At 40.3% G+C, this 17,432-nt stretch overlaps 1 protein-coding gene and 1 non-coding gene across 3 annotated transcripts in view; both read left to right on the top strand.

Annotated features, from left to right (window-relative positions):
* AHCYL1 (adenosylhomocysteinase like 1) overlaps positions 1–14,932 on the top strand; it is a 50,868-nt gene extending 35,936 nt beyond the window's left edge. The window contains exons 3-17 of one of the 2 annotated variants that reach the window (XM_007529354.3): positions 606–749; positions 1,703–1,803; positions 2,376–2,478; positions 3,837–3,931; positions 4,498–4,604; positions 5,426–5,542; positions 5,804–5,867; positions 7,059–7,147; positions 7,502–7,572; positions 8,617–8,711; positions 8,800–8,898; positions 9,260–9,328; positions 9,741–9,819; positions 12,318–12,438; positions 12,937–14,932. In XM_007529354.3, coding sequence (XP_007529416.1) covers positions 606–749; positions 1,703–1,803; positions 2,376–2,478; positions 3,837–3,931; positions 4,498–4,604; positions 5,426–5,542; positions 5,804–5,867; positions 7,059–7,147; positions 7,502–7,572; positions 8,617–8,711; positions 8,800–8,898; positions 9,260–9,328; positions 9,741–9,819; positions 12,318–12,438; positions 12,937–12,943 — 1,361 coding nt within the window. In that variant the 3' untranslated portion in view covers positions 12,944–14,932. The remainder of the gene's footprint in view (positions 1–605; positions 750–1,702; positions 1,804–2,375; positions 2,479–3,836; positions 3,932–4,497; positions 4,605–5,425; positions 5,543–5,803; positions 5,868–7,058; positions 7,148–7,501; positions 7,573–8,616; positions 8,712–8,799; positions 8,899–9,259; positions 9,329–9,740; positions 9,820–12,317; positions 12,439–12,936) is intronic. The other variant, XM_060201923.1, reaches the window with a different exon arrangement.
* LOC132541562 (U6 spliceosomal RNA) lies at positions 5,926–6,029 on the top strand. Its single transcript, XR_009552707.1, has one exon. It is a non-coding gene; the product is annotated as a U6 spliceosomal RNA (small nuclear RNA).
* Positions 14,933–17,432: the final 2,500 nt, after the last annotated feature.

Here is a 17,432-nt window from a genome sequence, read left to right as displayed (position 1 = left end):
TGGAAATTTCTGATGGTGGAACCTAGCCATCTGTGTTTTAACAAACAATCCATGTGATTCTAACAAGATGCTTTTAAAAAGAGATTGATTTTCATGAGAGACCAAAAAACACTGCTTTAATTCTGGTTTATGGTGGCATCAGGGATTGAACCCAAGACCTCTGGGTCTTTAGGCATGCATATCTAGATTGCTGTCACTGTGCAGTCTCCCTCCAACCCTCTAACAGATCCTTTTGTTGCTGCCATAGAAGTAGCATTCTTGAACTGCTCTAAATATTGTTCTATGTTTGTGGTGTCTGGTTCCAGTCTTGATCAGAACCAAGTACACTGTTAAGTTGAGATTCACTAGAACAGTGCAGGATTAGGATCAGTAGCTCCTTAGCACAAACACTAATGCCATAAAGATGGGGGGGGGGGGGTATAGCACCGTAAGATCAATGAGTTTTATTCATGCCATCTATTGGACCTTGGAGAAGTAGATAACTAAGAGTGATGTAAGTTGCCTTCAATTAGGCATGCTCACTCAACTTAAAGCCCCCTGGGGACTACACTCTGTTGGGGCCACAGAGGTTTTTCTGTTCTCATTTCTTTCTTTCCTGTCTCTAGCTGCATCCTATACAGATAGCTCTGATGATGAGGTTTCCCCTCGAGAGAAACAGCAAACTAACTCCAAGGGCAGCAGCAATTTTTGTGTGAAGAACATCAAGCAAGCAGAATTTGGCCGCCGAGAGATTGAGATTGCTGAGCAAGGTAAAGAAAAGTAATGGATAGGAGACCAAAAGCAATCTAGTTAGTTCCTGGTCATCAGGATTCATAATCAACTTCCACCTTGACAGCTAATTTGAAATGCTTGGGGGAAATCCAGTATCCTGAACCTAAACAGATTTCTCTGTATGGAGCTTGAGCCACATGAATCTTGGTCTTATTCTCCCTGCTTCCTGTTCTCAGCATGTGGTAATTACACGGTGTAGTTTCTTCCCTCATGACACCATAGTCAAAGATCTGCTTGCAGAGTCAGCAAGTCCTAGGTCACATGGAAGTGAGTTCTGCAGGATACTACCATAGCTACCAGCCTCAGAGACTCAGATTTCCCAGAAATGTAAGAATGTTCTCAACTAAAAGATGTGGCCTTTATTGCTCAGCACCCTCTGCTAGAGCACATGTAAAAGAGAACTGATGGCTCGATCTTGATTTCTCTACCCACCCTACTGCTAATAAAACCTCTTCCTCTGTTATTGCTTTCATATTGAAGACATGTTCTATACTGGAATGGAATAGAGAAATCAAACAAACTGACCAAATAAATTGGTAAGACAACATAGAACAACAGAAACAAGAGGCTTTGACTGAGAGTGAAGTCTTCCTGGTCTGATGATTATATATGGGATCCCATAAACCAGTGCTGTGACTACTTGCCTCACTTTTCCTGATGAATAATGTTGAGCAGTTTTGAGAATTAACGTCATCCTCTTGTTTAGTCCTCTATATGTAAGGCTGAAAGAGTAATGGAAGAAATTGCAAGTGATTAAATGACAACTCACCACTGATGCTCTGTTGTTGAAGCTGCCAGTAATCATGAAAATATGCTGGAGTTTTTTTTCTACCTCATCTCAACAGATCCAGACCAGCCCTAGATGTTGCTGGAGCAGGAAGTGATGATGTCACTAGTGCAGACCTAGCTCAAATCCTCTGTTCTTTCACAGACATGTCTGCTCTGATTTCACTCAGGAAACGTGCTCAGGGGGAGAAGCCTTTAGCTGGTGCTAAAATAGTGGGCTGTACACACATCACAGCCCAGACAGCGGTGAGTTTGTTGGGAGAAAAGGACTTTTGGTAAGGGGAAGAAAAAACTTCTTAAACTTGGTTCCTTTCCCTGTCTTACCTAACCTCCAAGTGCTAACTCTTAGATGAAACCTTCTTGTTGCACAATAAGGGCCTCTACTTTGTATAGGTAATACCTACTTTTGACCAACCTCGTATAGGAAAATCTAGATTTGCAAACTATGTTAAGTATTATTCAAGGGCCAGGAAGATAGCTCATTTGGATAGTGTGTTCGCTCACTTTGTCATAGGCATGACCATAGTTCAAACCCAGCCCTACCACACTAAAGGAAGCTTCAGTGCTACAGTGTCTTTCTATCTCTTTCTACCTGAAAAAGTCTTAAAGCAGTGAATTTTCAGTGACAGTAGTGGGGGGGGGGTGTTATTAGCTAAAATTGATAGCATATTGTACCTTGATGGGATGGGGTACACCATTCTGTAACTTCCTAGTGTAGCACCTGTTGCTAAAGATTTCTTGTCATTGTTCTTTTCTTTGCAACTTTTTCTGACACTCCTCTTTCTCACCCTGTTTCCTATGTATGTATATCCACATAGGTGTTGATTGAGACTCTGTGTGCCCTGGGAGCTCAGTGCCGCTGGTCTGCTTGCAACATATACTCCACGCAGAATGAAGTGGCTGCAGCACTGGCTGAGGCTGGTAAGCGCATCTTTTTCAGCAACTTTCCCTCAAAATAATTATTTTAACATAATCCTTAAGTAGAAAAATTGTCATCACAATGTCATGTATGTCTAGGGCCTGTTAAACTTGGAGGATAATAAAAATATCAACAAAAAGAAAATGAATAATAATAATAAAGTTCAAATCCATATCCAGATGGAAGATTACATACAAATTAAAAATAACTTGAAAGGAGTCTAAATATATGATGAAATGCCCAATTCTAATGTTAAATGAATGAAGAAGAATGTTAAACTTGATGAGCTTTGTAAATATCAAGTTAGTTGGTCTACTTTTACAAAATCTCATCACTTTTTAAAGAATAAATATAAGTATAAAATACTGTATCTTATTAGACATACAGTGTTGTGCTGAAAATATGAAGGCTACCGATGAGCTTAATTAAAATGATTTTTTGTTAAAATGTTCAGAGTGATATCATCATGAAGGTTCCTGAAGGATCCTCCCATCCTCCTAAGATCTTCAAAAGGCAACTTTGAATGCTTTTGTTTTCCTTGTTCTTTTCTGAGAGTTTATTGTAGAAAATTTAGGTCCCCCCCAAAAAAAAATTTATAATCCAGTATATACAGAGATAGGGGGCCGGGTGGTGGCACAACTGGTTGAGCACACATGTTAACTATGCAAGGACCCGGGTTCAAGACCCTGGTCCCCACCTGCGGAGGGAAAGCTTCATGAGTGGTGAAGCAGGACTGGAGCTGTCTCTCTGTCTCTCCCGATCTCCCCATTCCTCTCAATTTCTGACTATCCAATAAAAATAAAGATAAAAAATTAAATAAAATCAGAGATAGTACTTGACATTGTTGTATCCCACTTTCACAGAGAATATACCTTATAATGTATACAGTTTTACAATTTAAATACATGACATTTTCAGAAGCCATTTTTCATATCACTGAAAATTTTGGCAATATATATCATTTGTAATATTCAGCCATATAATCCCATGATTATTTTACTTTAATGTTTTGTCAATGTTGAACATTTAGATTCTTCCAAGATATTTTCCAATATAAATAATGTTCCGGTGCACAATTTTGTTTTGGTTCCTACTTCATTTTATCTCTTTGGGATTGAGTTCCAAGTTTAAAATTAGTACAATAGATAGATAGCATTTTAAAGTTCCAAAATAACTTTTTAAAGTAAGAATTTAAGCAACTTCTCAGTGAAAAGTGATATTTTGGCTTTTGGCCTTTCAGAGTTGTTTCATTGCCAATAGTTTCCGTAGCCATTTTCTCTACACAGGGATCTCTGAGAGTAGTACTGGTATAAAAGTCTATGCAAAGGAACAATCAGTTGACTTATTTCTATACCTACAGGAGTTGCAGTGTTTGCTTGGAAAGGCGAGTCAGAAGATGATTTCTGGTGGTGTATTGATCGTTGTGTGAACATGGATGGGTGGCAAGCAAACATGGTAATAATTAACATTCTTTCTAATCTTCTGACTAGATTTTGTTGTTGTTTTCTTACTTCAAAGCATGGTTCCCCAAATATGTTTTGAATATTTGGTCTTACACATTACCTTTGTTGCTAAAGTGTTTAGTGTGGTTGGTCTATTCATAGTTGGTCTGAGTACTGAATGGAAAGGCGGGGGAAGAGTAAGACTAGTTGAACACTCAAACATAGCAGGATGAAATCAAAGGAAGTAATACAGTATCTCTTTTGAGAAGGATTTTGCTATCTTTTCTTCCTGCCTCAGCTCCCTTTTTGCTTTCAAAGTAAGACTCTCTACAAAAATTGAGTCTATGATTAGCCTAATATTCGTCACTATAGTCTAGACAGACTTAGGAATCTTTTAACTCTTTTACACCAACAAAATTGACTGTTTTCACTGACTAAACCTGCTCTGAGGAGCTAACTCTAAGGAGTGCTCTTCCAAATCATACAGGGCTCTCCTATACTAGTACAGAAAGTGAGTTCAAAGTTCCCCCCAGCCCTAGCAGCCTGAATGCCCATAGAAGTCTTCTGGCTGTTCTGTAGATCCTGGATGATGGGGGAGACTTAACCCACTGGGTTTATAAGAAGTATCCAAACGTGTTTAAGAAGATCCGAGGCATTGTGGAAGAGAGCGTGACTGGTGTTCACAGGTAACAGATTCTGGAGTAGCTCCCCCTTGTGTCCTTGCCTCAGCAAATTCTCCTGGTCTCTAGTAGGTTTTAGGGCTATAACTAAATGGGAGTGTCTTCATTAGATAAAATATTTTAAGTTTTTACTTTTGAGAAAAGCAAGGAAGCCCTACCAGGAAGTTATTTCAATATTTAGTTCACACATTTTTCTCTCCCATTTATTTCACTGAGTGATTTTCAACCAGTGTTGAGAGGTAGGGAATGAGTATATTTTGAAAATATTATTTGATATTTGTATTAAAATTTTATACTTGAATTAAAATTTCATATTTGAAATATGAAAAAAATCCTATTGTAAAAGTATTATACATACTACAAAAAGTAAAACTTGGTAAAGTATCCTTGACTTGTCAGAATACCTACAGTATCTGAAAGTGTTTCTCCGTTGGGGGCACATTGTGCATGTTCACACATAGGAAACCATGTCAGAATCATTGATAATCTTTATCAGAAGTAGACATGGGTGCTTAAAGATCAAGAAAATGCTGGTCTAAGAAAATATATGTTCTTTATGGAAGAGAAGTAAAAATTGTTAAATTGAAAGTTCCTATTTTCTTTTCCAGAATAAAGGGGGCTTAGAGGGTAAGGAAAAGGCAAAGAAAATGGAAAGAAGTGAGGACAGATGCCAAATAGTTTTGTTTCCTGATAGTCTTGGGCAATAAATAAAACTGGGGAGGGCATCAAGGAATTTGAAGAGAATTAGGCAGACTTTGCTGCCACATACTGTGTTTTATGAGCTAACTTTGGTTTTGTTTGTTTTTTGTGGCTTTTTCCCCCTTTAGGCTATATCAGCTCTCCAAAGCTGGGAAGCTTTGTGTTCCAGCCATGAACGTCAATGATTCTGTTACCAAACAGAAGTTTGATAACTTGTACTGCTGCCGAGAATCCATTTTAGATGGGTAGGTTGATAAGTATAGATACTCAAACTTATAGGGGGTTAGATCTGAGTTGGGTTGAAAAGTTTGGTATCATTCCAGTCTTGTCTCTTGATATTCTTTTGGTTTTGAAAGTTTTTAATAAGAGTTTCTATATTCAGCCTGGTCAGTTGCAGTTGAAGTTCTTGTAGGGCATTGGCCCACCCTTTATTTATTTATTAATTTATTTTGCAAAGGAATTATGAGCTGATAATGTTTGAGTTGAGCCTTTTTCTCTCTCCACAGCTTGAAGAGGACCACAGATGTCATGTTTGGTGGGAAACAAGTAGTGGTGTGTGGCTATGGTGAGGTAAATAGCTGGAGCTCAGTATCTGACTTTCCAAAGACTGATTAGAAATGTTGAATGAGTGCTCACTTTGGCAGCACATATACTAAAATTGGAACAATACAGAGGTTGGCATGGCCCCTGCATAAGGATGACACACAAATTCGTGAAGCGTTGCATATTTTGTCCCATTTCCCAGTATCCAAACATTATTGTCGTCCCACACACACACACACACACACACTATGTGGGATTCAATCCAGAACTTTAGTATACAAATTTCTGAAATAAGAAAGCTTCGACTTAAATCTACTACACAGACCTTAACATTTCTAAAAAGAAAGAAAGAGTTGAATGAAGTAAACTTGTGCTGTTAGTGCAAGATTTAAAATATGCTTTTAGATATGAGGACTTTCCATATTTCACTACTTTGTCCTATGGAATGGAATGTTGGTATAATTTCCCTCCACTTATACCAAAAATCTTTTATGAAACTGAATTGAAGTAAATAGGTAGCATTTTTGCCCTACATGTGACTTGACAGTAGTGCTAAGACTGGGATCTAAAGTTGAGCCTATGGTTGATTAGAATAGGTGACAAGGGTTTTTTTGTCATCAACAATGACTCACAGAAGTTCCTGAGCTGGGAGCCTGTCCTTGAATTAGAAACATCTCTAGTGAAAGTTGTCCGGTTTTGTTTTGTTTTTGTTTTTTGTTATGTTTTAGAAAAGAAACTAAAGGTTAATATGTCTTGGCTAACCTCTTTTTCTTGTTACTGTCTCATGGGGATTTACTGCTCCGGGTTAACTTAGATAAAACCAGAGATAGTGAGGCAGAGAAAGAAAGATAAGACCACAGCACTACTGAAGCATTCCTCCATTACCATGGGGGCCAGGCTCGACCCTGTGTCACCCATGGCAATATAGCACTCTATCCAAGTGAGCTATTTTGCCAGACAAACACTTACTTTCTTGATCTCTTTAGTTCAAAATCCAGCCTTTGCTAAAAATATATATGAAATGTGCCAAATCAACTAAAGGTCACAGAATAATCTAGATCTCCCTTCACTCTGCCTGAATTAGAATATCCCTGAAAGAGTTCGCTAAATGATTGTTGATTTCAGTAAAGTTAATCTCTGTCTCCCAAAAAGTCTATGTGCCCCAGTACACCTGGCTAAATGGATCTGACAGCCTGACTTCTCTCTTATGCTATGTAGGTGGGAAAGGGCTGCTGTGCTGCTCTTAAGGCTCTTGGGGCAATTGTCTACATCACAGAAATCGACCCCATCTGTGCTCTGCAAGCCTGGTAAGAACAGAGCGACAAAACTATTAGATTCACTCCAGGTACTATATGCGTCTAAGAATTCATGCTTGACTGCACTTTCTGGAGAGAATGGTTAATACAAAAGAAGAAAGCAAGGATTGCATTGTTCCCTTCATTGTACCCCTGAAGTACTTATGAAACCTCTTGGCATTATCCCTTCCTGGGTCTAATCTTGGGTCTGAAGAGGCCAATGTATATAGTTTAGCACAGCTTGTCTTGATGTCACTGTCAGGTAATACTGGATCTCACTATAGAAAGGGATTTAGTTGTCTTATTTTGTGACCATTCTTTCCTGCAACTCTGCTTTGCTCATAGTGTTTCTTCCTTTTCTTCTAGCATGGATGGGTTCAGGGTGGTAAAGCTAAATGAAGTCATCAGGCAAGTTGATGTCGTAATAACTTGCACAGGTATGTATCAGTGCTGTAGTGTACATGGCGGAACGCTACCTCTGAGGCCACATCAGTCATTTATTAACTTGGAAGAGAGAAGGGGCAGGGTGGTGGCACACCTAGTTGAGTGCACATGTTACAGTGCACAAGGACCCGGGTTTGAGCTTCAGGTGTCTCTCTCTATCTCTCCCTCTCTATCAACTCCTTCCCTCTAGATTTCTGGCTGTCCAACAAATAAAGATAATTAAAAGCTTTGAAAAATATAAAAATTAAAAGAAAAAGCGTTTTGAAAGAGAATAGAAGAAAAAGAACACCAGAGCATCACTCTAGCACTTGTGATGCAAGAGACCAAATTCAGGACCTCATGCTTGAAAATCCAATTACTGTATCCACTGTACCACTTCTCAGTCACCCTTCATACATTTTCTAGAACAAAACTCTTTCCCTAACAGCTGCTTTTACTTCTTGATCCTAAACTTAGCCTAAACAACTGCACTGCAGGATGAGGGTAGATAGCATAATGGTTATGTAAAGAGACTCTCATGCCTGAGGCTCCAGAGTTCCAGGTTCAGTCCCCCACACCACTATAAATCAGAGCTGAACAGTGCTCTGGTTAAAAATAAAATAATAATAATAATAAAAAGGAAGTCAGGTGGTAGCGCAGCGGGTTAAGTTTACGTGGCACAAGGACTGGCATAAGGATCGCAGTTCAAGCCCCCGGCTCCCCACCTGCAGGGGAGTCACTTCACAAGCGGTGAAGCAGGTCTGCAGGTGTCTATCTCTCCCCCTCTCTGTCTTCCCCTCCTCTCTCCATTTCTGTCCTATCTAACAACAACATAAATAACAATAATAACTACAACAATAAAAAAACAAGGGCAACAAAAGGGAAAATAAATATAAAAAAAAGAAAATTGAAGAGAAAAGAACTATACTGTACACTTCTTTTCTCACCATGTGTGTTTGCTTTTTAATGCCTGCTAACCACCTCTCTCCCATGCTTTACCTGAAAGCCAGTCTATGCCTTTGCTTCCCATTATCTCAACATGTCTCCTTTGCTTTCAGGAAATAAGAATGTGGTGACCCGGGAGCACTTGGACCGAATGAAGAACAGTTGTATTGTTTGCAATATGGGCCACTCCAACACGGAAATTGATGTGGTAAGACTTCTCTCATCAGCTGTTGCTATGCTTGTTTGTCCTCCTCTTCTTATTTTAGCCAAGGTTAACTATTCTCTCTGCTTTTCAGACCAGCCTCCGCACTCCAGAGTTGACATGGGAGCGAGTACGTTCTCAGGTGGACCATGTCATCTGGCCAGATGGCAAACGTGTAGTCCTCCTGGCAGAGGTACACAGAGAAGGGGTCTGGCAGGATAGTATTGACAAAGTAGTTAGATCCCTATGTGGGGGAAAGGAGACAAGGAAAATATATCAGGCCTACGTTTACGTGAACTCTGCATTCACATAGAAGTATAATTCTGAAAAAAGGTGGTTCCTAAAAATGGAATCACTCAAAAAGTACTTATTTACTGACTACAGTTTAATTCTTCAGATTGTCAAACTCAGCTGAATTTTGTGGAAGTTAAGATCTATAGTTCAGATCGTGAACTGTATAAAATCCTTTCCTGCATTTGCTTTACTTAAATGACATAAGGATCTAAGGCTAATCAGCAGTACAGTTCATTGCAGTATTCTCTTTCACTTTTCAGGGGCGTTTGCTTAATCTGAGCTGCTCCACAGTTCCCACCTTTGTTCTCTCCATCACAGCTACAACACAGGTATGTTGACAAAATTCCCACGTACCCTGCACTAAGACTAGTGGAACTGGACCTAGATCAGAATCCCAATGAGAGTCAGTCCTGCCATATTCCTTGTCATCCTGTTCTTTTCCAAGGTCACAAGTTACCAAGATTTAGGCTTCCTCAAATAGTCAGGCAGTCAGTGTCCCTCCAAGCAGGCTGTTTTATTTGAGAATATAGTGTCCCATCCGTGTACTATTCAGCTTGTTCTTTTGTCAGGAATTGAACAAAAACACCAACAGATCTTTTTATGATATGTGCTTGGTGTTTATTACAGGCCAAGTCCTGATTGCTGTCAACTATAGGTTACCCCAGCACCCTACTAAATACAGTTGTTTTTATGTCCCTGTTTTAATTAAAGTTTTTGTCTGTTGCTCTTTTCCTACTTTAGGCTTTAGCACTGATAGAACTCTACAATGCACCTGAGGGACGATACAAACAAGATGTGTACTTACTTCCTAAGAAAATGGGTGAGTAAAAAACGATGGAATATATTCATCCCCAGACTTCTCCATGGCTTATTAAAATGAACTTCATGAAAAGTACTGGATTTAGAGTTCTAATCCCTATAGCATCTTAGTAGTTGATAGACCTCAGGACAAGTTCTTTTTATTATTATTATTATTTAATATTTTAATTATTTTGTTGTCTCCAGGGTTATTGCTGGAGCTCGGTGCCTGCACTCCGAATCCACTGCTCCTGAGGCCATTGTTGCCCTTGTTATTGTTGGCTAAGACAAAGAGAAATGAGAGAGGAGGGGAAGACAGAGAGGGGGAGAGAACACCTGCAGACCTCTTTTTTTTTTTTAATTTTTTTATTGGGGAATTAATGTTTTACATTCAACAGTAAATACAATAGTTTGTACATGCATAACATTCCCCAGTTTCCCATTTAACAGTACAATGCCCACTATGTCATTTATCATCCTTCATGGACCTGTATTCTCCCCACCCACCCACCCCAGAGTCTTTTACTTTGGTGCGATATGCTGCAGACCTCTTTCACCACCTGTGAAGCGACCCCTCTGCAGTTGGGGAACTGGAGTCTCAAACTGGGGTCCTTACTCCAGTCCTTTGCGCTTCACACCACATGCACTTAACCCACTGCACTATTGCCTGGCCCCCTCAGGACAAATTCTTACCTCTTAGAGCCTCAGTTTCTCGGTCAGAAAGAAAACAGCTGTACATGTTGCAAAATTTGTAATATTCATTGGTGTAAGTTAAAGTACTTAGCACAGTGGTTTAGGGTAGATGTTGTTGCTTTTTTTTTTAATTGTTGTAGTTGTTGTTATTGCTGTCATCATTGTTAGATAGGACAGAGAGAAATGGAGAGAGGAGGAGAAGACAGAGGCGGGAGAGAAAGAGGGACACCTGCAGACCTGCTTCACCACCTGTGAAGCAGCTCTTCTGCAGGTGGGGAGCCGGGGGCTTGAACCAGGATCCTGACGCCGGTCCTTGCACTTTGTGCTACCTGCGCTTAACCCGCTGCACTACCACCCGAGTCTCTAGATGTTCTTTTCTAAGTAGGCTTATGAAGGTCAATAAAATAAACTTCCTAGTATAACAAGAGTACAGCATAAAACTGAAGTGATAGAAACATCTAAAGGTTTTTGGGGTTTTTTTAAGATTTTATTTATTTATTAATGAGAAAGGAGGAGAGAGAAAGAACCAGACATCACTCTGGCACATGTGCAGCTGGGGATTGAACTCAGGACCTCATGCTTGAGTCCAAAGCTTTATCACTGCGCGACCTCCCGGACTACAAAGGTTTTTTTGTTTGCCCTTCGGTAGGTATCTTCAATCTCCTATCTTTTCAAGAGGCAACCATGCTATATCTGTGTTTGTGCAAAAATAACATAGTATCTATAGTTCTTTACCCTCCTGAGCAGTAGTGCCTGCCTTCTGGCTCTCACTGGTCAGCCCAAATCCCTGTCTTCGTAAAGCCCTAAAACTTACTCTTGTCCTTTCCTCAATAGCTTATATCAGGTTCTTTTTTTTTTTTTTTTTTTTGGGGGGGGGCGGTGGTAGGTTTTTTCTTTTCAGTCCACATCAATAAAGGTAAAAGATTTGAAGCCTAAGTGGATCTAAATAAGTTAATTATATAAGACTATTTCGAAATTGTTGGTATCTACTTTGATTCATAGTTTGAGTATAATTCAGTTAAAGTGTTCAGGTGGTGACACACCTGGTGGAGAGCACGTTACAGTCCGCAAATGCCAGGGTTCAGGCTCCCAGCCCCAGCCTTCAGGGAAAAAGTTTCATGAACAATGAAGCAGTGCTGTATGTGTCTTTCTTTCTCTCTCCCTCTCTATGCTTCCTCCCCTCTCGGCTTCTATCTGCTCCTAAGTAGTACATGCCATGTTGGCTACTGAGGTGAAGCCAGAGCTTTAAGTGGATGTCCACTTCCTTTTGTCACCATGGTAAATAACTTTCTCTGTGCATTTTAAACTTACTGGGGGAAGTATACTGCCAAAAAAAGGCCACTTTGAGGGTGTGTTTGTTTGTTTAGTTGGTTGGTTTGGTGTGTATATATTTCCAATTGTGGTTTTTTTGGTTTTTTTTTTTTAATATTTATTATTTTTATTTATTTATTCCCTTTTGTTGCCCTTGTTGTTTTATTGTTGTAGTTATTATTGTTGTTGTCGTTTTTGGATAAGACAGAGAGAAATGGAGAGAGGAGGGGAAGACAGAGAGGGGGAGAGAAAGACACCTGCAGACCTGCTTCACCGCCTGTGAAGCGACTCCCCTGCAGGTGGGGAGCCGGGGTTTGAACCGGGATCCTTATGCCGGTCCTTGTGCTTTGCGCCACCTGCGCTTAACCCGCTGCGCTACAGCCCGACTCCCCAATTGTGGTTTTTTGACTACCCGTTTCCTCTTTCTCAAAATGTTTCACATGAAAATAGGGGCAGTTTATACTTTGAAAAGCACATTTAAAATGAAGTCTGCTCCCTGCCATTTTTGCCTTATAGATGAGTATGTTGCCAGCTTGCACCTGCCATCATTTGATGCCCACCTGACAGAGCTGACAGATGACCAAGCAAAATATCTGGGACTCAACAAAAATGGGCCATTCAAACCCAATTATTACAGGTACCTTGGGGGCAAGCAAGTGAAAAGTTCTTTAATAGTGTTTTCAAATATTTTAAGTCAGGTATTTTTAATATACTGGATTTGGAAGAGTCTGAGAACTCTACTCAAAATTAGCAGGGTAGACAGGCAGACTATGGACCTAACTGATGTGAAGTGTTTTCTGAACTTCTGGATTTGAGGCCTCATCCCCAGAGATTCAGGTGCAGGTTGGTCTGGGATGGGGTTATTTTGTAAATAGCTCTCCAGGTTGTTCTAATGTGTAGTCAAGATTGAAAAGTCCTGACTTAGATTTTCAGGAAGGAGATAAAATAAGTAGTAGTATTGTCAGAAGCCCTGTGGAATTACAGGGAAGAATTGCTCTCTTCCGATTAACTGCAGGCATTCACAGCCTGAGGCAAAGAAGAACCTTGGGGGTATGCTCTGTTTCTGATTCTTTTCTTGGAACTAACTCTCATGTCAAATTTGGAAGTACTAACCAGACAATCTCTTTTTTTACAGATATTAATGGACCATATTTCCAAGGACCAGTTCACATGAACCACACAACTCTAAATGAAATATTTTTTAAGATAACTTTTTATTTTCTTCTTATTCCTTTCCTCTTGATTCATTTCCCTATGATTTTTCTTGTGTTTTTGTTTTGTTTTGCTTTGCTTTCTTAGTCTCGTTGTTCAAGTTCTGTAGACTACACAGGAACTTGCTTCATGGCTCTTTAGATAAAACTGAGATCCAAGGTTCCTCACTCTAATCACTAAAGAAGGATTTTATTCTCCCAGCCCAGAAAGGTGTTGCTTTCCTTACCACTTCTGGGAACTTTAGTCTTAACTGGGTGCCTCATTAGCACAAAATGCTAAGGCACCTTATGTGAAACAATCTGCAGTGTCTAAATTGCCTTAAAAGAGCCCATTTCTTAGCTGCTGAAATCAGTGCTCTTTTACTTCTGCAGAGGAGCAGGGATGGTACCTACCAGCCAGGTAGGTTAGATGTAGGTGGTGCATGTTAATTTTCCCCCAGGTGTTTTCCTGTGTAAAGGTGGTATGTCTGGTTCTGAGATGTATATTAGTGAGTGTTGCTTGTTAGGTCTAGTAGGCCCTCTTGGATTTAGTATAGCCCTTCTCCCATTCCCACCAGATCTTCTCATTTTTTCAGGTTTTTTAACCAGATTACACTCTATTCAGTTGAGTCTCATCCCCTGGCATTTATTATATTTCTGTTGTACAAAAAAAAAAAATTTTTGATTTGAAAAATCTTAGTGTTAACACTAAGGAACTGCTTGTGCAGTTAATTGTTAACAGTTTCTCTCAAACTCTGATAAGACCCTCTCTCTAACCCATAGTTTATAGCATCAGTGAACTGGGTCTATAACAGCAAATTATATCAGCTTTGCCCCATACAGCTTGTGCTGAAGGCAAATTTCTTGAGCAATTACTCAGTATAAAACACTGAGCACTATCTTTAGGATTTATCCTTTAAGAGAAAATTTCTGGTCAGCTGTGCTTCTGCAACCTAAAATATTTTTTAAAGGGAGGTAGATATGGGTGGGATGAGAATAAATTGGGCCAGGGTGAGGGAAATCTAGTTCCATATAGTTTGTCTGAGGCTTTAGACCCTGTATAACATGAGTTTTGTATAAGTGGTACCATTTTTGATTGGCACAAATCACAAAAAGTTTAAGAACTAAGATCTTAAAAGCTAACTCACACATAGAGAGTCTTCAGTTTGTCCTGGCTCACACTGAAAGAACCCCCAGAAAGGCACTCTCCAAAATTAGATGTATTCCCATGCCGTGTACTCCACATACCAACACTTCTGCATGGCCTGTGAGCTCTGTGCTCATGAGCATTAAGTATATAATTATACAGGATTCTACATCCTCAACTTGTTCTAGCTAGTGATCCTTCAAAGTTGAGTCAGGCATTGATAGTAGGTATTAGATGCTTTCATTTCTTTGTTGCCACTGATCAGATAAACAGGCGTTAAAAACAGGAATACAAGAAAGGAAAGCTTTCACCCTGCACCTTCCTTGCAGGGTCAACAGTCTTGCCAAAACTTTTCCCCTTTCCACTCTTGTATCTCCCTACATGGCCCTTTCCCAACCCTTGCCAGGCTTTCTTCTCTGTAAATGCTAACAGGTCCCCTTTCCCCCAGTACATTTAACCAGCCAATCAGAACCACATCATTTTAGGTGAGGTAACCTGGCCAACAGTGGTATCTATCCTGGTAGCTCTATCTTTGCTGGAGAGAAGAGGCCCAGGTCCTACTGCCCTCTGGCTACCCCCATATCTACTACTATACCCATAGGTACAGGCTGTATCTCTGCCAAGCCATGTAAACAAAGGACACTGTGGGGAAATGTCTGGCATCAGAGGGAGCGTGTAGAGAACAACGTGGAAAGAACAAGTTTATTTTGTATTGAATGATTTTTAATGAATGCAATATTAATCCTTGCAGATGAGCAATAATCATTAAAGTCAATTAAAATGATAAGACCTTATTGGAGTCGTGTGTCATTGTTGGTTGAACAGCAGAACTTCATTAGAACCTGTTTTCTCAGGTGGAGCAGTTTATGAATCATTAACAATATTTAATAGGACTCTGTTGACTTAGTAGATAGAACAGGCTGGATACAGAGTTCCTTGGTATTATCTATATTATTAAAACAAAACAAAGAGCCTCCAAAGTAAGCCTCATCCCTCTCCAGAAACCTGTATCCTCTGTGAGTTCAATGTTAAGTTTTGTTCTCCCCCCGCCCTTTTTAGTCGATAGGACAGAAATTGAGAGTGAAGGGGAAGATAGAAGGGGGAGAGAAAGACACTTGCAGACCTGCTTCACTGCTTGTGAAGTGACCCCACTGCAGGTGGGGAGTAGGGGGCTTGAACCAGGATCCTTGTGCGGGTCCTTGCACTTCATACTATTTGTGCTTAACTCAGTGCACCTGCGCGGCCCTTTAAATATTTATTAATGAGGAGGAGAAAGAACTATATCTTTACTCTGGTACATACAACTTTGGAATCAGACTCAGGACTTCATGCTTGAGAATCCAATGGCTATTTGTATACATTGCCATCTCCCAGACAATGGGAGCAGTGTATTTATTAATATTTATAGAAAGTCCTTCTGTAAACACGTAAGAATCAGGAAATGGGTCTTCATAAGACACCATTCTTCTGGGAATAAATTTCTCTTGTCTGTAATTACCTATGGTATTTCTTCTAGAACAGAATGGACTCTGAGAGTAAAATATATATTTAAGTAGAAAGTAATAGCTCTCACTTTTTACTAAGCTAATCCCAAACAATGTTATTATCTTTATTTATTGCATGGAGACAACTAGAAATCAAGAGGAGGGGGGAGAGAGGGCGGGGATAGATAGCATAGTGGTTATGCAAAGAGACTCTCATGCCTAAGGCACCAGAGTCCGAGGTTCAATCCCCTGCATCACCATAAACCAGAGCTGAGCAGTGCTCTGGTTAAAAAAAAAAGGTTGGGGGGGGGAGACACACCTGCAGTACTGTTTCACCACTAATGGAGGTTTCCTCTGCAGGGACTTGAACCAGGACCATTGCACATTGTAACATGTGCATTCAACCAGGTGCACATTTATTAGCTGGATAGACACAGCCAGAAATGAAGAGGGTAGGGGGAGATAGAGAAGGAGAGGGGCGCCTGCAACAGTTTCATCACTCGAAAAGCTTTTTCCTTGCAGGTGGAAGAAGACCAGGGGCTCAAACCTGCATCCTTGAGCATTGTAACATGCACTCAAACAGGTGCACCACCACCCAGCCCCTTAAGATGTTTTTTTTGTTTTGTTTTGTTTTGTTTTTAACCAGAACACTGTTCAACTCTGGCTTACGTGGTGGTGTGGGGGATTGAACTTGAGACTCAGGAGCCTCAGGCATGAGAGTCTCTTTGCATAACCATTATTCTCTACCCTTAGGATGTTTTAATCCTTATATGTAAAGTGAAATCTAAGATGACCTTTATATTGCCTAATTAGATTTAAACATGGTTGTTAGGGCCAGGCAGTGGCATACCTGGTTAAGCGCAGACATTACAGTGTACATTTTTTTTTCAGATGTCTTATCAATTTATCTGTAAGATGGTGTCTGTTATGGTAGCAAAATATCTTGAAGTTAAATATTTGAATACAGGGGGTCAGGAAATAGTGCGGCAGGTTAAGCGTAGGTGGCGCAAAGCACAAGAACCGGCATAAGAATCCTGGTTGGAGCCTCCAACTCCCTACCTGCAGGGGAGTCTCTTCACAAGCAGTGAAGCAGGTCTACAGGTGTCTATCTTTCTCTCCCCCCTCTGTCTTCCCCTCCTTTCTCCATTTCTGTCCTATCCAACAACAACAACATCAATAACAACAACTGCAACAATAAAACAAGGGAAACAAAAAGGGTAAAACATATATATTTGAATACAAAGAATTTAAGTGAATTGTTGACACTACAGTTTCTCAAAATCAGTAATTCAAAGTGTATTTTATTGCCTACCACTTCTGATAATCAGAAGGCACTGAGCCCTGGCAGTAACCCTAGTGGCAAAAAAAAAAAGCTCAAGAACTGGGCAGTGGTTCACCTGGTAGGGCACACATTACCAAGTACAAGGAGCTGGGCTCAAACCCCCAACCCCCACTTGTAGTTGGGAAGTATAAAAATTAAGGGGCAAAGGTGCTGAGAGGATAGTACAGTGGTTCTGTAAAAGTGCCTTTCAGGCCTGAGGCATTAAAGGTTTCAGGTTAATCCTGGCACCTAATCTGGTAAAAAAAATAATAATAAGTAAAATTAAGAGGAAAAGAAAGGGGGATTCCCGGAAGTAGCAGACACCAAACTTGAATGATAGCCCTGGTAGCAATAAAAAAAGAATTCTGGGAGCTGGGCAGCGCAGCGGGTTAAGTGCACATGGCACAAAGCACAAGGGCCAGCATAAGGATCTCAGTTCGAGCCCCTGACTTCCCACCTGCAGGAGGTTGCTTCGCAAGCGTGGAAGCA

This window comes from Erinaceus europaeus, chromosome 11 (assembly GCF_950295315.1).
Source record: "Erinaceus europaeus chromosome 11, mEriEur2.1, whole genome shotgun sequence".
NCBI classification, from domain to species: domain Eukaryota; kingdom Metazoa; phylum Chordata; class Mammalia; order Eulipotyphla; family Erinaceidae; genus Erinaceus; species Erinaceus europaeus.
This window is presented reverse-complemented; position numbering and strand designations above follow the sequence as displayed.